This window comes from Amblyomma mixtum, chromosome 2 (assembly GCF_055824585.1).
Source record: "Amblyomma mixtum isolate Tamu chromosome 2, ASM5582458v1, whole genome shotgun sequence".
NCBI lineage: Eukaryota > Metazoa > Arthropoda > Arachnida > Ixodida > Ixodidae > Amblyomma > Amblyomma mixtum.
Genome location: NC_143013.1, coordinates 191,261,957 through 191,282,958, shown reverse-complemented (window position 1 = coordinate 191,282,958; position 21,002 = coordinate 191,261,957). Strand labels below are relative to the sequence as shown.

The 21,002-nt window shown below is 47.3% G+C and overlaps 1 protein-coding gene across 1 annotated transcript in view; it reads right to left on the bottom strand.

Moving 5' to 3' along the window:
* LOC149361905 (uncharacterized) overlaps window positions 1-15,037 on the bottom strand; it is a 31,888-nt gene extending 16,851 nt beyond the window's left edge. The window contains exon 1 of the mRNA XM_089569620.1: window positions 14,898-15,037. Coding sequence (XP_089425746.1) covers window positions 14,898-14,969 — 72 coding nt within the window. The 5' untranslated portion in view covers window positions 14,970-15,037. The remainder of the gene's footprint in view (window positions 1-14,897) is intronic.
* Between the last annotated feature and the right edge of the window lie 5,965 nt (window positions 15,038-21,002).

The following is a 21,002-nucleotide window of genomic DNA, read 5'->3' as shown; positions in this document are numbered from 1 at the left end:
CACTGAAAGCTCACGGCGAAACGGCGAGGCCGCGGGTAATAGAGCTCTTGCTACAAAAGTTCCTGTCGGTTCGAAAGCACGCGTGTAGAAACCGGAACGGCATGATTTCGTATGCCGCTGAACATCGGCGTTTATTGCCTTGGCGACACAGAAAGGTGCAAAATTTTTCACGCGCGTGACAAACGGGCCGTCTGAGGCAAGCCCCGTAATATTCTACGCGAAAGCGGTAGGGGACGCCATTTTTTTAAAGCCGGCGCACTGCCTACCAGCCATGCACTGTGGTCCGGCTGTGTACTGTACACTGCAATTTAATCTCGCGACAAACGCTGTTCTCACTCGCATAAACACTGGGCTAAAAAACCGTAGCAGCGATTACGCAGCTGCTGAGCAGGCAAATCAGCGCTAACTGGCAAACAGCAATAATTACGAACAAAAGGTGACTGCTGCAGTGAAATAAAACTGCGAAAGAACGAACCTGCCCAGAAGCCAATGAGATTATGCTGCTTGAGGTATTGCCGCTGAGCTATCGTAATGCTTACAAGTTCAGGCACATAGCTTATGCGCAGCATCCTTGGTCAGGCGTTGGTCCTTTATGCGACTGACCCAGAATCTTCACAAAGGCATCGCAAGGAGATGGTGCCCACTCTTGGCTGTACTGCCCTTTCCAGCGCAGCATTTTTTACCCCTGTTTAATGAGGCATATACGGAATAAAGTAGATAATTTTTGTTCGTTTAACGATTTTTAGCAATTTAAAGTTATTCCCAACAAGCATGGAAATTCTTTTCAGTTCTACACATAGACGACGGCCAATGCTAGTACGAAAGCCGCTCGCACATATCATACTTCTGCCGTCAAAGAGGACACTTTCAGTTGATGCTATATTCTGCAGCAGAAGCACGCCGTCTCTGCACGCTTTATAGTTCTGGCGGTGCCCTAAAGAGCTACTGGCCGAGGGACCAGTTCCTGAGGAGAGAAGCAGTGCATAGGCGATTTTTGCTAAAGCGCGCAAAATCGTTGTTTGCTGTAGCGCTCTCGAAAAGCATATCCAAAGTTACACCAGCTTCCACATAGCAACAGAACCACCATCAAGTGCGCGAACACAGACAACAGCCGTGGCTGTTTTGCAACGCTTCATTTCATTTTGAGAGTCTTTTTCATCCTCCGTGATTATAGTCGTCAGCCGCAGCCTACGTCCCCGCCAAGCTGCAACCAATGACACAGGACCGAAAGAAAAAAAAAAAAAACGAAGCGTCGCGAATTACGTCCCTCATGCCTCCCCACAGATGTTGCTGCCAAAACCATATCCCGCCTGGCACGCTTTGTTCATTGCGCGGCAACAAAAAGTTGACAGCTGGTTGCACAACGTAGAGACCCAGTTCTGTCAACCCATTTCGCTCTACAACAGTTCCCGACTAGCAGGCGCCAGTGCGCCATCCAGACCGCCGCATCTTATATCTGTAACGTGCGCCACACTGCGAAGCATCAAAAAACATTTTGTACTTGGCATTGAAACCTAGTTCCTATCAGCACCTCATGTTTTACTGTTTCACTTCTAACCAATTTTTTGTTTCAATCTCTTGACACACCCTGCCTCTTCACTGAATAAAATGTCCGGAAGGTGACCGGTATTTATATAATAGCAATAAAACTTCTGCTAATTGCCGCCGAATTACTAGCACAAGTGCTACGTGCAAATGGTTCAGTATGAACCCTCACCGTTTTTGGAAACATGGGGGAGCTCGTACATGCCGGAGCAAGCTGGACGTAAAAGCTGGGGTTACATTCTATAGTAAAACATGTAAACAATTTTTTTTTTCGAAGCTGGTTTTCGATTTTTCATTTCATCTAGGATGTAGTCCCTTCGTGAAGAAAAGCCGAATACATGCTAGGCTTTTTTGTAGCTGTGCGTTCTAAGACACCCAGATCTATCTTCGTAGAGTAGGGCACTGCATTTTCAGTTATCATAGAACGATTAAATCCTGATGTGCCTTTTCTAGTTCGGGTATAGTTCTACACTCTGCGTCATAACCATTTAACTAATCCAGTTTTTACCTTATACGTTTTTTACCTGCCTTTAGAAAAAGCTCTTTACTTCTTTTTCCTTCTGTCTTTCATACTTACTAGTTAGTTCCGTACTCCTTTTCCGCAAATGTGAGTCAACGCTTTTTTCTGAATAATTATTCAAATACTTTAGATCTTCAGGTGTTAGCGTCCCATTTTCTCAGGCGTTCTTCATATAATATTTTACTCAGAGCTTTTCCTGAAGGCTCCCGTCGTTGTGCGACGGCCTCCTTAATTTCCTCATTTCACCCCCTTCATGACTTCCTCTTTCCTTTTCACCGGTTTGCCACATTTACTTGTTTCATTCTCGTAGTGATGAGTAGTTCTAGCTAATTATAATCCCACTCTTCCATGGGGCATTTCTCTATTGCATCCTCAATACCTGCTGCTGTTAGGGCAAGTTGTTCGTCGTTTAATTTTGCGTTCCTTTTTTGTCTTTGCTGCATTTATGTTTTGATGAGAGCTCCCATCTGCACACTAATACGCTTATGATCAGTTCTCAAACTGTACTCCCCCGCTTCGTATATTTCCATTTTTTAGAGCTGGGACATCACGCAGTAGTCAATGGTCGTCTTCCTGTTACGCAATTCCGATGTGATATGTCCCTCAAATTTCGTTTCCTTATTAAAAATAACCAGGTTGCACCACTCACAGAAGTCTAGCTTTGCCTTCCCGTGAAATTTGGCGTAAATTAAGATTCCCGTTGTGGCTATTCATGTCGTCCAACAGAATTGTATTGGCATCGTATCCAGACTATTTTGTGCTGTCATTGAGGAATTTAACTAGATTCGTTTTTTTTTGCCTGCACTTATCCCCTGTCCATAAGTAAACAATCCCTAGCCGTTTTTTATCCGCAGTTGTTCCTGATACCCAAAAATGTGTTTTGCAAGTTGATTTTATCCTTAGCCAATTTGTTCTTTGATGTATCAGCATACCTACACCTCCCCCATGTTCTCCGTTGTTCTTCTGTTGCAACCTTCCCCAACGTAGCCACCAATAAGCGGTGGATCTTCTATATCCTTGATATGTGGCTCGCAGAGAGCGTACAAACATATTTCACCGTCATTTACTGCTCTTCTATTTCTAACCAATTCGCTCTCTTTCTACCCCCTTGCATGTTTATGAAACTGATCATCGTGTTTAATTTCTTTTTATTAGTTTTCTTTCTGGATCTTTCTATAACAATTTTGGGGAGCTCAGCCTTCATTACTGCACTTCCTTCTTCGCTTACTAGCTACTGCTATGCCCAGAGCCCCCGTGGACCCGCTGAAGAGCTTCCGCCCGTACCGCCAGGCGCCAGACAATCTATGCTTCTACCCTCCCACTGAAATGAATGCCATCTCGTGCAAACCATCAGCCAACGCCTGTTCCACGCACTTCCCTCTTTATGTCTGTCACTGCGATGCCTATCTCCTGTGTCAACTTCCTTTTCTCCCGATTAACAGTCGCCACGTCCTTGCCAAGCTCTCCGTTTGGTCTTAGCACCTCCGGTACTGTGCACACCACATTCTGCACTTGCTGTGCTGTTGCCCTGATGTCGTCAACCCCCTGAGCTACTCTTTCCTCTACATCCATCAATTGTGCAGCGTCACCATTCACGCTGTCATTTACACCCCCCCCCCCCCTCCCTTCCGCTACCATTATTAAATTGCCCCCAGCGTCCGCGAGTGCCACCTGTGTTCGTACACGGTTTGATCCAACGGTGCCGTCGTCGTGTGCACGGTACTTTTATCGGGCTGTTTGAAAACTACCTTGATTATCAGCCTCCCCTGGATGTCTAGATTGTTCGGTAGTATCTGCGAGCAAATTTAGAGCCCGCCCTATCATGTCGGACTCCAAGAGAACGCTGTGCGATTTGGGAAAACGCCCAGCGCGTGGAGCGCCTTTTGGGGGTATCGCTGGTTTCACAACACACACTCATTATCGCATTTTAAAAAAATAGCTTTGAAATGATGTAGCATGCTTTTTTCCAAGGTTTTTGTGAGTGCTTCTCATTGATTAACGAACAATCGCCTCCATTGACACTTTGTGATTGGAAAATATAATTCGTAAAAATTCCGTTACATGTGTTCCTATGGGTCGAACTCCCTCCTTGTACTCTCGAGGAGGAGGGGCCCGCTCGCACGGGTCGCGGTGTTTCGAAACCACAGCGCCTTTGAAATCACTCTTTATATCTTTGCTGTCTTTTGTAGGACCTATGCAGCTTTTTCATGACAGGACGTCCTCGTAGGTTCTGTATAACCAGAAGACTGCTTTGAAGACTTTTGTATAATGTATAGACTTGTATAATCAGCTGATTATAAACATTCCTTGCGGAGCATATCACCACTATCCTAACCTGCTCGCTTCGTATTAAGCGCATAATAAGGTGGATGGTGAGAGTAACTATGTGCAGGACTGATTTGTCGGCAATTGCCCTGCCTGGGTCACTTATTCGAATGCATTTGTGTCTACCGCTATCCCATAGGGTCAGGTATTGGTTATTTTTGTCGTAAGTTCCTGAGGCACTATACTCACTGAAACCGCTTCTTTACAAACCACTAATTCGGCCGATGCTAATGTACGCCAAACCAGTGTGAGATACCTATAAAAAACACTGAGTAATTCATTTGAACTTGCCAGAAAAACACGTCTTTTCGCAGCTGCGGTGGCTCATCGGTTGTAGTGCTTAGCCGCTGATCCGAGACGCTGATTCGATCCCGGCCGCGGTGGCCGAATTTCGATGGAGGCGAAATTCTAAAGGTTCCTGAACTGTGCAATGTCAGTGCACGTTAAACGTCCCCAGGTCGTTGAAATCTTCGGAGTGCTTCACTACGGCGTCCCTCACAGCCTGAGTCGCTTAGACTGTGAGGGACGCCTTTACACATTAAGCCCTCCTAAATTATCTCCTCATTTTATCTAATAAACACAGGAAAGTTAGCATGACATGATATACAGTCCAGAGTCGGCATGCGGGCCCTATCGCTACATAAAAAAAGTTTTCCTTTTCAGCTTTGTTCATAAAACTTTGCCATTACGTTAGAGTGACTCATCAAATCAAACCGTTTTATTTCCCCAGATGCATGCTGTTAGGAGCAGCTCAGCTCAAAGCTGCTCGAAACAGCTTGACTAGGCCCAGGTGACCATTGCAGGGTACGATGTGGTGTGTATACATACACTGCAGGATAAACAGAACAACAAAACCGATGTGTTCCCGCATGCATTTACACAAGCGTTCTCACCTGACGATATGCAATATGAACATTTTATCTGGATAAGGTACTAGTGCTGGAGCAGTGATCAAAAGGCATCAGATAATGAGACGCACAGATTACAGATACGGAACTGCAAGCACTACTTTAAATGCCAGTTCGTATCGAGTTATACATTTTCTAAAAATAGTACATCTACATGTAAGCACAGCACATGTGTGAGAAAAATAAGCAACTAGTAACAGCAATCAAGAGCAATTGTCATAGGAAAGGTGCAACTGCTTCAACAAATGTTTTCTATAGGACTACTGTTCGGAATATTGTTTGTGTGATGCTTTTCGTCAAGTGTTCAGAAATTGCTTGCTCATCTGATTTAACGTGTGCTTAGTGTCAAATGTGTACTTATTCAATAGTTAGGGGATTATATTTAAACGACTGCTTTTTATAATTTGTTCAGAATAGTGCAATGAACCAGTCATCAGTGTTTCTTTAAACCATGCGCTCATGACGTCTTAATAATGCGACACCAATCAAGAAGCCACGGAATAAATTTCTTGAAAGAAAACATACGCAAAACATGAATTTCGTACAAACACGACTCAAGGATGGTATTTGTTGTACGTCGCGAACAAGGTCCTGATATGACAGAGGTATTGGTTGTTTCCAATGTACCGGATGATTCTTTTTTCAAAGATAAGGATTTTCATCCCTTTCTTGAGGCATAGGGACCTGATCCCTTGCCCGCATCACGTATACCACCTGATGGAGTATCGTCATGAAGTGCGAACTCAATAGTCGACCATATAAATGTTCTATCAAGCACTGATACTCCGTACTGCCCGAGAATGAAACACCCTCCTACAGAACTGGTGAATATTAGCATAACACATTTGGCCGTAGTGCTTTAGCTAGAATTGCACATTCTCACATAGTGGTGTCAGCAGTCCGGCAAGCAGGAAGTCAGCAAGTCTTCGAAACGAAACTGTCTATTGGACTGTCTTGCTCCCACAAATACACAAACCATTATCTGGCAGAAATAGCAGTAAACGTGCTCGGTGGTGGTCGAGGAATAGGAACACTACCGCGGTCGCCCACGCTAAATTTAAAACTGGAAGAAATTTTTAGAGATAAGACGCGACAGTTACCGACTATATTTTAGAACAATGCACAAGACGTTGCGCCCAGTTGCAAGCATTCAAGGTAATTCAAGGTAAGTATTGAAGGCCAACAGCGCAACGACTCAGACAAAGTAGAAGAAAACACAGGACAAGCGCTGACTCACAACGGAAATTTATTCAAGGAAAACAGTACAATTTTAGAGAAAAAGTGGCCAACTTATCAGCTAGTACACAGACAAAACCCATGTTTCTACGTGGCACCGAGGTATGCAACCTGACTGTCATATAATGAAATATATGCTTACTGACGCATAACCTTGTTTTTTTCCTCATGTGATATGCTTCCATAATCTCACGTGCCAATCGGAACGGGTGTTTGTAGAGGATATCACGGTAAGGCAATGAAGGAAAACACGATTGGCAGTCTCGAACATGGTCAACTAGATTATTCGATTTGTTAGCTTCCAGATTATTTGCATGCTCTTTCAAACGTGTATTGATGCAACGCCCCGTCTGCCCGGTATATATTTGTCCGCATGACATTGGGATTTTGTAAACTACCTCTTCTGCGCATGGCACATACATTGTTTCGTGCTTAATCCCACAAGTTGTTTCAGATTCTTTTCGTTGCTCAGCCTTTTTTTCCAAAACAACACAAACCCTTTTAAGTTTCTTGGGTGCGGAAAAATCAACCCCTACGCCATACCTTTTTGCCACATTTTTAAGATTATGTGACAGGCGATGTACATAAGGGAGAATGGCAAACTTTTTTCTTTCCTTCTCTTTTCCCGGACTAGTCACCAAATATGGATTCTTAAGCTTTTTGGCTACCTTGTTGCAGCCCAATAACATAACACCATCCGGGTATCCAGCTTCCTTTAACCATTTAACTTGTTCATTGAAGCTATTGGTTGCCATATGGATACAAGATTTTGATAATGAGGACAAAAGAGATGAGACAACAATTCCTGTTTTAACTGTTTTGGAATGAGGCGATTTATAATTTAACAGCGGTTTACCCATCCTTGGACGATATTCCCAACAGACGTGTCCCGTCTCCACCTTCAAACTCAGATCTAAGAATTGTAGCTTGCTACCGACCGTGACCTCAGTGGTGAACTCTAGACCTAAATCATGATGAAGTTAGCGCCAAAAACGAGGACTAAAGTTGGAGAGAAGACACAACACGAGCGCTTTTTCACAACTAAAACTTTAATGGGAGAACACATGACATATATACCCATCTCGTGAAGTAAACCAAACAACGGCTGTGGCTCAACTTGGTTAAACGGGGAAATCGCGAAAGCAATACCCATGGCTACGCCCTCGCTCACATGATAGTCGTGCTGTTGTGGTGCTTGTGTGAAACTTGTTGTATACCTTGGTGCTGCTGTGTTGATCACTTGGCTATTCTATGTACAACTAGTAGTGAAACTATAATCGCTGCGTTAGGCGCCCGTGGTCGCGGCCGCCGCGATCTGCTCCGGCGGCGGCGCGCGCCGTTGCTCAAAAGCGCGCTTCGATTGCGGAGGCCACGCCATGGTGGCACCGCCGCGGCTTGCGACCATGGAGGTAAAAAAACTAGGAGGGAGTGCGCTCAGCCTCTGCAAGCCATCCTCCTCTGACGCCGCTGCCGAGGGCCCTTTTGCGCACTGACTCATGGGAAATAGGCCCTCCTCCACAGTTACCAGACTGCCAGCCAGCGGTGCTTTTTAGTGAACGTCCGTGCTCCGAAGTAGCGCAGCGCAGCGCTTTGGCGGAATGCGTACCGAGCTCGAGGTTGTCTGAAGGCTCCGCGTCTCTGTTGATTACACTCTTGAGTTTTTGGGTGCACTGTAGAAAACTGCGGGTAAACTTTTCATCAAAGGGTGCGGCCGCGACCTCGTCACTGTTCAACTGTGGTTCATAAAGAGAATGGAGAGGAATTCCTTTCGTCGTTATACACACATACGGAGCGTTTATTTCAGCGCATGCTATGAGCGGAGAACTCGAGAGTAGGCGAAGAAACGAGCCTCTAAAAAAGGACGCAGCGGCTTCCAGAGCGCTCACGGCGGACGGACGTGTTGAACGAGCGCTCCGGCGCGCTGCGCAAGATTCTATTTCTCGGGCAGGCGGACTTCGGCCCGCCCATGGGCCCTCCGTTCTCCGCTATTCTCAAGGCACAAGTCGTGCCGAATACGCGCGCGCACATAGGCGGTTCCGACGTGAAATTCAGCAGTGAAGTATTTCTCTCTCTCTCGCTGTCGAGAGAGAGTGCCGGCGGCTTTACGTCTGCCCCTGCGCGGGGTCTCCCGGCCACTGCGCACAATCACTTACAAAAAGAAGTAAACTGTATGTATACATAGCCGCGCGCTCGTAGCGTCCTGTCTCGGACTAATCGCGCGCGCGGCATACTGCACTAGCGGCCGGGGTGGGGCGCCCGGCCGCGTATACCGTCGGAGGTAGCACCCACGGAGCGTTCGTGTCACGCGTGCACTACCTGGCGAAGAGCGAGCGGGAAGTCAAGCCCGCCTGTTCGATGAACGCACAGAGGCTCACCACTGTTTTGTCACGGGTATAGAGGCTAGAATATCGCGGGTGCGCGCAGTGCCGCGCGGCCACAGGAGCGCTTCGAGACTGTCCGGGATGATTCCCAGCGTCCTGCAGGCCGCGAGAATCTCGCGACGCGGCACTGCAGAAGCGGCACAGCGAAGGAGCATGTGCTCCAAGTGTCTCCACTGCGCCGCAGTCAGCGCACGCGTCGCTCGGGGATGGTGGCCGCTGCGGCGAGCGAGCAGTCTGCGCTCACCACGGAGCCGTCAGTGAACGCAAGCAGATGGTCGCGTAGTTGCTCGTACAGCGAGAGAGCGAAACCGAAATCCAGCTAAGAGCTACCACTGCCTTGTCACGTGAGGGCCTATTTCCCATGATGCTTTCCATTATATTTTTTATGACTAGGCTTCAAGATTGTGACGTCATGGTCCCTCCTAGTTTTTCTTCCTCCATGCTTGCGACGGCGCGAGTCGGTCGCCCTTCTCTTCGGCGTGACGTCACAAAGCACCTGTTGCGCTCCTAGCGGAGAGCGCAGGCGTTAGGCGCCGGCGGTGGTGGCACCGCCGCGCCACGGCAAAGGCTGAAAGTGCAAGTAGTAAAGCTTTCGCTTTGAAAGAAACATACATGATATCGTCAATATATCATGTATGCACCTTTTATGCACCTTTTGCACCCTCAGCACTCTTCAGATGTATCGCCCTCTATGGTTTATCTTGACGATATCATGTACATGGTCTGTTCTGAAAGTAGTAGGACTCATTTTTTTTAAACAAAATTTATTCAAAAGAATAGTACAAACGATTACAATTTTTCAAGCTAGCCCCCTTCCGCACCTACACGCTGCTGCCAATGAGTTTTACAGTTTTCGTACGCCTCCAGAAACGCCTGGACCGGAATGCTGTTTAGCTCCCTCGTCACGGCCTGTTGAACCACCTCTACCGATCCGTGATGTTTCCCCTCGAGCGTCGATTTTATTCTCGGGAATAGAAAAAAGTCTGGCGGGGCCAAGTCGAGGCTGTAGGGGGGCTGAGGCAGCGTTGCCGCCTTGTGCTGGGCAAAAAAATCGGGGTCCTCATTCACATGATGAAGAAGATCCTACCGGTTGGCCTTTTCCACCTCTGACAACACTCCCGGCACCAACTTCGCGCGCGCTTTCCTCATGGATAAGTTTTGTGTCACGATCTCAAAAACTTGGGTTTGAGGAATGCTCAAGTCATCAGCAAATCATTCTGATACTCATTCTACGATGACTGTTAAGTAAATGTTTCACTCGTTACACATTTTCGTTGGTCTTGCTGGTCGAAGGGCGTATGGAGCGGTCGTCTTCCTCCACTCTTTCCTTACCTTCTCGGAAAGCCTGTGCCACTCAAAAAACACCTGATCTACCCATGGAAGCGTCACCGTAGGCCTCCTTAATCATGTTGTGAGCCTCTTTGCCCGTTTTACCAAGATTTACTCAAAATTTGACCGCGCATCGCTGATCCAGTAAACGCTCGACGATTCTGCGTGACGAGACGTTTTTGACAGGGGTTCAGAGTACAAGCGACCTCCTCTCTTCAACGGCCGAGAGCCGACTGCCGATTTTCCCCGGCATTCCCAATATCCCCCTTCAACGATCCTGCACGCGCAGACCATCTCTCATCCGCCCGTTCGCCCAGGAAAAAACCAGTCCTACTACTTTCAGAACAGACCCTGTATGTTTCTTTTTGATTTACTTCACGATATGGGTATATATGTCATGTGTTCTCCCGTTAAAGTTTTAGTTGCGAAAAAGCGCTCGTGTTGTGTCTTCTCTCCCACTTTAGTCCTCGTTTTTGGCGCTAACTTCATCATGAATAAGATTCAACTCGCCCAACTTTCTACCTTACTACTTCTAGACCTAACGCATTTTCTTTAAATACTTTTAGTACATCAGTCATGCGCCTGGAAAAGTTAGTTTCTTCTACAAAAATTAAGAAGTCATCGACGTTGAAAGAGCATGCAAATAATCTGGAAGCTAACAAATCTAATAATCTAGTGGACCATGTTCGAGACTGCCAATCTTGTTTTCCTTCATTGCCTTACTGTGATATCCTCTACAAACACCCGTCCCGGTTGACACTTGAGATTATGGAAGCATATCACATGACGAAAAAAACAAGGTTATGCCTCAGTAAGCCATCTATTTCATTACATGACAGTGAGGTTGCATACCTCGATGCCACGTAGAAACATGGGTTTTGTCTGTGTACTAGCTGATAAGTTGGCCACTTTTTTTATAAAATTGTACTGCTTTCCATGAATAAATTTCAGTTGTGAGTCAGCGCTTGTCCTGTGTTTTCTTGTACTTTGTGTGCGTCGTTGCGCTGTTGTCCTTCAATATGTACCACCAACTCGCCCGTTTGGCTGTAGTGTTGATTCAAGGTAAATCTGTTTTCATGTGGAGTTACAAAGTAATGAACCCGCGTGGCCTCCGGTTCAAGCATAAATAATCACACAAAGCAAATATTATCAATATTCTTCGCAATTTGAGTGTTTTAGTGCACTTCTTGCTTGATATTTACGAAACTGTGCTTTTTGCACAACTCCCTTCGTGTAGTGCCGTTGCTTGGTAGAAGTAAAAAAAAGTCGGCAAATATACTAAAGACTGCTTACGTGTGAGAAGGCGCAAGCCCGCCCGCTCACTTTGTGAACGCAGTCGCCGCGCGCTGCTGCGTGATGTAACCCAGCGCCCCGCAGCTGGCAATTCTACCTGCGCAATGCTCTACGTAGGAACCGCCGCATCCGTTCTGATCTGCGCGCTAACTTCGTGAAGGCAATCAGCGCCGCACTGCGGCCCGCAGTCAACCTTAAAGGCATGACGCGATAGCTAATATGTTAAGGCCCATATATGCACTGTTAGTCTTTATCTACTTAACATTCATTGATCGCTGGGATTCGTCATACTGTTCCTGGCGCAGTGATGCAACGGTTAAGCTGTGCGCCACTGCCCTGGGATGGCAGGTGGTACGAGAGATGGAATCTGTGCGATCCGGGTTGGTTGTCTCTAGCGCATGACCAAAAAAAAATTGGAGGCTTATCAAGGTTAAGCCCAGTGGATGCGAAGCATGTTAAGCAGCTGCCTCAGTATGGATGGGGCTGGAGACGTGGTTTTAGGTTAATCGTCGTACTTTATTCTTTGCAGCCCGACAAACACACTCTTATGGTCCGTAAATGCATGACTCTTGGTTTGCACGTCACAGCACGCTGCAGCCTTCGTTTTGCATTCCTATTATTAACGTCCTTAGCGTTTGGAGGCATCTTGACCGCATACACGCCCGGCGCAAAGACGCTGGCGCGGTTGCGGGCACCGAGACTGACGCGACGGCGGGCGCGCGCCGCTTCATCCCTGGCGTGACGTCACATATCACGTGATGCAGCGATGGTGGCGCCGCCGCCGCGTCGCGCGCGACGGCGCGAACCGCAGCGTGGAGGCCTCCGCCGGGCGACGTCCGACGGCGCGATATGAGGCCCCATCTGCAGCCGGTGTGACGTCATCACGTGACGTCACATCATGTGATCTCACTTCAAGGTCAATGATGGCCACCGCCGGGCGTCGCGCGAAGGCCTGAAACCTACGTTAATATGCTTCGCATAAAATTATTTAACCGCCACCTGCCAGGTTGCATGTGGACGCCGCCTTTTATGGGTGCCATCGAGTGTCAGCACGCACACACAGACTGGCTTTCGCTTTGAAATTGAAGGCCACATTTAAGCTCCGCCTTAAGTGTATGAAGCAATAGGGCTAATGAGTTAATGTTCGCATACATGGAATTCGTAATTCTCGATTTTCATTCGTTGATCCTTGAGAGTACCCATACCACGCATGGCACAATGGTGGAGCAGTTAAGCGATGCTTCACTGCCCTGCGATGGCTAGTGCTGCCGCTGGTAGGACTTGTGAGACCGAGGTTGCTCCTCCTGAGCAACCTTTCGAGACGAATTACTACTTTCACTGCCACCTTTCACTGTGGCTAATTTGCTCAAAACCCGGTGGGCTGATAGTGATGACATATAAGGCAGAAAGCTGGGCTAGTTGGTGTTTGGATTGAGAGGACATAGTAGTAGCGCTAAAAACAAGGACGACATTTGGATTGAGAGGACATAGTAGTAACGCTAGCGCCTACTAGCGCCGACAACACACTAGCGCCTGTGTTGTCTTTCTCTGCCCTGTCGTCCTTGTTTTTAGCGCTACTACTATGTCCTCTCAACAGTGATGACGCCAGAAAGTCACCCACCTAGGTTCCTCCTCCAGGGATTTTTCGCTCAGAATTCCGACGACGACAGACACCGGATATTGTTCACAATGGAAGCTTTAACGCTATAGCCTTAACAAATGCTGCGATTTCAAAGTTGCGAGCGTGGAGTTGTCATAGATCTCTTTACTGTGCGTACATCTTTGAGTATTTGACTCTTGATCTGCCTGCACCAGGCGAGGCTTCCCTTGTGCTATCAGAAAACACACCATGCGATTTCCCTCATGCCTCCTATGCAAATGTGCACTTTACATCCATTGAGCAATTAATTGCCTGTCCTCTCATGCCAAGCAGCAATCAACACCACAATCAGCGCCTCTGGTGCGCGTTTCTTAGTTCCACGCGTGCTTACGAGGTATTCAGAATCGTAGTTTTCAACATGAGGGGCCCAGAATTGTCGCCCAACGATAAGGCTGGGATCGCAAACGGCCCGCTGCATCCGCTGGAGAGTGCTGCTACAGTAAACTTTCCGCTTTTTTAGGCACCAACTTCAGACCTTGAAACTTCTCCCGTGGATAATGCCACTGACCAACATACAGGTCTAGCGAAATTGCTTTGCCGGATCTGCCGGATGCTAACTTACTTTAATGCCATTCGGTACAAGCGACCGCCAAGAATGCAGGGCAACACGATAATGGGTCATGCGTTCATAGAACACAACACTGGTACAAATAGCAGTACATGGTTGGTAATAAAATCGGTAGACTGAAAGCAAAGGCAAGAACATAAAAATAAAGTGTAGGGCTAAGGGCTAATAGCGTGTGATAACCCGCTGCACTAAACAAAAAGAGAGATAAAGTCAGCTTTAGGAGTACAAAAAGTTTAAATCAAAATTAAACGAACTGCAAACAAAATGTAAGCGAGAGTTCCGCATACAGCGGACAAAAAAGAAATGACAAGCTTAACGGCTAGACGACGTACTCAATAAACCAACATGAAGGTGATCAGTTCAGACTAACATATTGAGATAAACTGCTCTACCGTAGTTAATATTTGCAACAAGGCAAAAAATTAGCTTGCTTCATCGTGACTGTGTTTTTTATCGTCAGCTTCAGGGAATGCTAGGGATCGTCACGTCCGCAGAAGTAAAATATTGGTGTGGGTAGACCCACCGCACAGCGATCCACTTCATAATGACCCTCACTGTACACGTACTGTACTGCACGTATAAACAACGTGTAAACATTAAGTGGAAGAAACGATTACCCGCAACAAAAGAAAATTAAGGCGTTAAAAGTTTGTGGAGAGGTTTCTTTAACGCAGCGCACACAGTTTCACGGGTTGTCGCACCAGGCCCAAAGTCTAAAAGACATTAAAAGTATTGCAAGAGGTCCCATTTAATGCAATGCCAAGCACTCGCGAGTATACAAGAGAGGACAAAGAAATTAAGTCCTAGCGTCGATGAAGCCTGGAGCCTTATTTACGGGCCCCGCCGCGGGGGCTCAGTGGTTACGACGCTCACCTGCTGTACCAAAAGACGCGGGTTCGATTCCGGCCGCGGCGGCTGAATTTCGATGAAGCCGAAATTCTAGAGGCCCGTGTACTGTGCGAAGTCAGTGCATGTTAAGAAACCCCAGGTGGTCGAAATTTCCGGAGCCCTTCACTACGGCGTCTCTCATAGCCTGAGTTGCTTTGGGACGTTAAACCCCAATAAACCAAACCAAACTAAACATTATTTATGGCGCAGCTAAATGCTCTGCGCATGCATTTGAGGCACTCACCAGCGAGTCGTCGCCCAGAGCCCATGACGCGGCCAACGCTAGGAGCAGTGTCGAGACAAAGCGGAGCAACATAGTTGGAAACGTTGATGCTGCCCTTGTACCTGACGCCCGAGTAACTAGTTTTCAACAAAGCCGACCACGAACACGACCCCTGATTGCATTGATCCACATCCGTTTATGACCACGTGTTCAGAAGGATAACAGCTGGCCGCTGGAGGCCTGGTTTTATTCAAACAAAACATGAAAAGCGACGAGAGATAACGGTATTTCGTTTCGCGGCGAAGCACAAAGGAATGTTGTCGCCGGCATATGCTCGCAACAGGTGTTTTGTTAATCCCTTCGTTCGGTGAAAACGAGCGTACTGGCAAAGCAAAAATGAGCAGCCCAATAAATGCTAAGAATAACTGATAACCTAACAAATATATACGAAAACATCCATCAGCTATTTTAAATCTTCTATGTCATGTAAACATCAATTCCGCTGAGAAGGAACCAGCGCAGGGGACGTGTATGAGCATATGCAGGCTGGTATCCATTTATCGAATACCGTGTTTGATCGTCACCAGCAGGAGCATAAGTACGTCCACTGCAGGACAATGATCTCTCCCTTACTTTTCCGATTAACCGTGTCCTGTGCCATCTGCGGCCACCTTGTCTTTTCTAGGAATACACTCCGATATCCTTAAATACCCTCGGTTAACTTGTTTTGCATTACACGCCCTGCCCGTGGCCAGTTCTTTATTTCAACTACAGTGTCACTAACTCTGGTTTGCTCAGTGACCAACTCTGCTCACTTCCTGACTCGCAACGTTACACCTATCATTTTGTTTTCCATAGCTCGCTGCGTTGGCTCTCAGTTCATGTTCTGCCCTTAACGTTAGCCTCCACCCTTCAGCCCCTTAGGTGGGTACCGGTAAGATACAGCTGTTATTTACTTTCGTCCTGAGGGATTTATTCATTTAATTAAAAAATACTGCCGGCATTAGTCTTAAGCTTTCGCCGGGAGTGGGCAGTGCGATAAACACTTTTTTTGATGCCCACAAGCAGTGCACAACGTTCGAGCAGTAAGTAGGGAAGAAAACAAAACAGAGCGGGAGAGAGGGGGGGACGGAAATCAAGAATAATGCGAATGAAAACGAAAAGGTGCAACCGATGATAAGGCTCACAAAAAAGGCATTTAATTCATATCAATACCTTGAAAGACACCAGGCATGCTCGATTGCTTGAGAAGGGAACAAAATCTACAAAAGAATAATGATGTTCATGTGCATAAATTAAAAAAAAAAAAACCTGCTTAGTCACTGAGATGTTTCCAATGTGCTCACAGTCCAAAGAAAGAATGAAGCTTGGTTTGGGACTGTTGTTATCCCTAAATACTGAGTAAAAGACAGACTGAAAAGCTTCGCAGTAAAACATTCCTGTCCCAACGGCCCCAATATCTATGTGGACCTGGCCCATTGCCTCTTCTATTGCCCGGCTGCTCAGCAGTCGGGTTTCTACCCCCCACCCTCTCTATCCATCACCACCTGGGTCGACTGGCTTGGCGCTGAAGGGGAGGAAGAACACCGACTTCTGGTCGCCCAGGCGGTCGACATGCTGGGCCGGTAAATTATGGCCGAATAAAGGTCTTGTACTACTACTACTACTAAGTCACAAGTTCTCCATCCACACAAGAACTGGACAATTGGTGTCTTCATGTTCTGTGAGCCCTGTTCCGAATGCATTCAACGTCATGTGTGTTCTCCTAATCATTCTTTTCTCGTGAGCCGGATCTGCGGTGGATGCGTGCCCTAAGTATACGTATTCCTTTGCTACTAAAAACGCTTCTCTCTGTCGTAAACTGCTGTGCCGTTCCATTATTTCAGTTTTGTGCATAAAAAGTTTTATAACCACTATTCTGCTTTGAATATCTGTCCTCCCTCGTGCTTTATAGTTCGTCCCCGGAGTTACTTAGCAAGGCAAGGCCATTAGAAATGCGCAAATGAATAACGGATCATCCATTACCGTCTATTCCCCACTCTTGCAATGCATATATGTCAATTGTCAAAACAAGCGGTCAACAGTACTGGAGAGATCCTTTCTCCCTGCCTGACCGCTTCCTCACATGAAATTTATCACTTCATCTACACAGGCCTAGCACTCCTGTGGAGCCCCTGTATATATATTTCCGGTACTTTCACATATGCCTCTCCTACGCCCTGGTTCCGTAATAACTGGCTGCTGAGGTTTCGACAGAGTCAAATGCTTTCTCATATTCGGTTGGTTTGGTTGGTTGGTTTTGGTTTATGGGGTTTAACGTCCCAAAGCGACTCAGGCTATGAGAGACGCCGTAGTGAAGGGCTCCGGAAGTTTCGACCACCTGGGGTTCTTTAACGTGCACTGACATTGCACAGTACACGAGCCTCTAGAATTTCTCCTCCAAAGAAATTCAACCGCCGCGGCCGGGATCGAACCCGCGTCTTTCGGGTCAGCAGCCGAGCACCATAACCACTGAGCCACCGCGGCGGCTACTTTCTCATATTCTATGAAAGATATCAAAGCGCTTCGTTAAATTCTGCACATTCCTCAACCGCTGTACTAAATGGGTATGGCCTGATGTGTTGTAGCCTCTACGAGAGCCTGCCAGGTATTTTGGTTTATCCAAGCCTAAGGCTCCAATGATACCGACTACTTTTGTAAATACCTTGCAGGCAACGAACAATAGGCTGATCAGCAAGAAATTTTTTCGTGTCATTGACATGTCTCTCTTTAAGAATTTCGACAATATTAGCATTGTTTAAATATTCTGGTGCCATAAGCGATGTCATTTATGCCGACGACATCATCACATGGACTAATACTGGCTTACTCGGCGAGAAAGAGGATAGGCTGCAAGAAGCGGCCACCTGCGTGGAAAACTACGCCAAAGCAAGAGGGCTAGCGTGCACGACCGAAACATCTGAGCTCCTACGGGTGTGAAGAGGAAAACAGAGCCGAACAGACCCTACCAGTAAAGAGCTTCGACTAAAAGTCTACCTCGAAGGAGAACCAATACCAGAGAAGACACGTGTACGAGTCCTAGGGATGTGGATACAGTCAAATCAACGCTGTACTCATACCCTTGCGCTATTAAAGGCATCTACACTCCAAGTGACCCACTCGATTACGCACATCTCACATAGACGTCATGGCATGCGAGAAGAAGACACACTCAAGCTGGTCAGGAGCCTAGTGGTCAGCTGGGTGACGTACAGTTTCCCGTACTACAAGCATATCAAGAGTGAAATACAACAAGCGGACGCGATTTTGCGCAAAGCGTATAAAACCGCGCTTCGACTATCCCATAACACATCAAATGAAAAGCTCTTAGCTTTAGAGCTGCACAACACCTTTCGAAGGACTACGGAAAACGCAGCTTGTCGCCCAAATGCGCAGACTACTGCAGACTCCACAGGCAGAGTTCTCTTAAAGAAAATGGGCGACACCGAGCAAATCCGCGAAATATCGAGAACCGAAATGATAATTGATGAGTACCGCAGCGCGCTCAGGAGGACACCAATAACGAGAAAAATGGACCCTAACCTCCGCAAAGACCGCAGAGAGGCGAGGGCCGACCGCTTACAGAAAACACACGCATCCCAGGATACAACAGTAGACGCTGCCACATACGCCCTGACCAACAACGCAGTGGCAACTATAGTCAGCTTGGAATTACACAAGATTACCAGCGCCTTATTGCAATACTGCACGACAGCCGAGGCTGAAGAAGCGGCCGTCACTGTAGCGGCAGCGGAGGGCTATCGGACTGGGCGGTCACTGACAATTCTTACACACTGACAAGAAGCCTGCCGTAACTATTTTTGCGGCAGAGTTGGTCACAGAGCGCTCCGCATACTCCGCTCTGTAGATTACAAGACACACCAAACAGATGGAGAATCACACAAGCCGATCAAACATCAGGTAATCTGAGTACCGGGGCACACGGGGGTGGCAGGAAACCGAGAGGTGGTAAGGATAGCTCGAGGATATGCTAACTACCGAGCATCCAACGTCAACGACCTTGAGGAATCCCTGCCAATACCTCAGGAATACTCGGCCATACTAAACAACTACAAAGGCCAAAGGATGCGGTACTAACCACCACACAAACTCTTAAACAAAGAAGATGCTGGCACATGGACACAACTAAAAACAGGGTCATATCCAAACCTAAACACACTAAGTAAAATTCATCCCACACTTTACGAACACCATTGTCCGTGGTGCCATGAAAAACCTACACGGTATCACATAAAATGGGCATGTCAAAAAGGCGACGTCGTTCCAGTTATGCCAAGCCCAAGTGCGGAGCAATGGGAGGGTCTGCTCTCCAGCGACCGCCGCGATGACTAGATCGGTTTGAAACGGCGAGCTCAGCTGACGGCAGCATCCAGCAGAGCCCTGCAATAGGGTCAACCGACGATTGCGGAGTTGGACTCATCTGACCGCATAAAAGCACCTGCGCTGCAGCTAAACAAATTTATCCTATCGTCCACCTGGGGATCTTTAACGTGCACTGATCGCACAGCACACGGGCGCCTTTTGCGTTCCGCCTCCATCGAAACGCGGCCGCCGCCGCAGTTGGATTTCAACCCGGGTACTCCGGCTCGATGGACGAGCGCCGTAGCCACTTAGCCACCGCGGCGGCTAAAAAAAAGAATGCGGTCAAGGAAACATACCAGGAAGTAACAAAGGGCCTCCACCCTTTGGAAACCCGGGGGGACAGCGAGGTGATTACCAACTCGCCTTGCCCGCCACACACGGCGGCCGGGTGTACAGCCGGGCCTGAAAAGGACCAGACCGACTCCAGAACCAATCCCAGACCCCGCACCGCAGCGATCTGCGGTGCGGGTGCTTCGATTCGATCCAGGGCTTTTTACGTGTGGGAGTCCGAAAGCATTACTGTCCCTGGGCGCGTAATGAAGGTGTAATGTTTCTACGTGCAATAGAGTGTTTTTCTACCACTTCCTGTGTTTGCGTATTAGTTGCACGCCAGATCGAAAGCGTTCTGGCTTTCTCTTATCTGTTTTTGACAAAATGGCCCGCCTCAGGTAGTGCGCTCCACTGTTAGCGTTCGCGGTGGCGCGATGAATGGCACCACCCAAATACACCCGAGCGTGTATGACGCCACTCGGAATGCTGTACGACGGATGGTTGCATCACAGTTTTGGTACAGAAGGCTGCGAAATTCGTTTGTCAGCGGTTCTATTCCCTGTCGCAAGGTAGGCTCTGACTTGACTAGCAAATGCAAGCTATATGCAACGATAAATCATATGAAATCACCTGGAACTTGCATCAGACGCCGCTTCCACTATACATTTATTTACAGTGGAATAAATATATTTATTTATTTGTAAATACTGCAGACCATACTAATGTACATGATCCACGCAGGAGCGCCGTCTGTCACAAACCGTAAATTAATACATGACGAGAATATGACAGTATAAAAATGAATTTCATATACCTCAATGGAGAAAAACGCGGAAAAAGGCGAGTAATTTCAGAACGAGGGAAATACAATCAACAACAAGAAATGACGCTCCAATTCTTTGTCTATGTCGCTTGCTGCGAAAGTATGCGAAGGCAAAGTATTCCGCTCTTTACAGTTCAGGGGAAAAAACTGTGAAGAAGTGTTTGTTCTTGCGAAAATCGAAGCCAGGGAGCGAAGGTGTGTGTGCCCTCTTTTTCTAGTAAAATTCGGCTTTACGCAATTCAGAAAGTTCCACCTCAGCTTACCCGAGAGGCAGTTTACAAAAATTTCAGCCCACTGAATTTCCGATGAGATTCGAGAGAGTGTGTTGTGTTGCTGCATCAATAAGAGGAAAATTATGTCTTGGATCTTTACTAAAACGTACCAGACAGCTTTTCTTTGAGCACGCTCAAGGTGCAATATATCCTGCTCGCTGTGCGGGTCACAAACAGTGGCAGCTTATTGCAGTTTGGCTCTGACGCTGGCATTGTAGGCTAAAAGCTTAGCTTAAACAGGTCCACCTTTAAGCTTCCTTTTGAGGGAACACAACTTCGTAAGAGAAAGTGTAAATGGCGGGTATTTGAGGAGACCAGGTTAGATTATAAGTAAGCGTG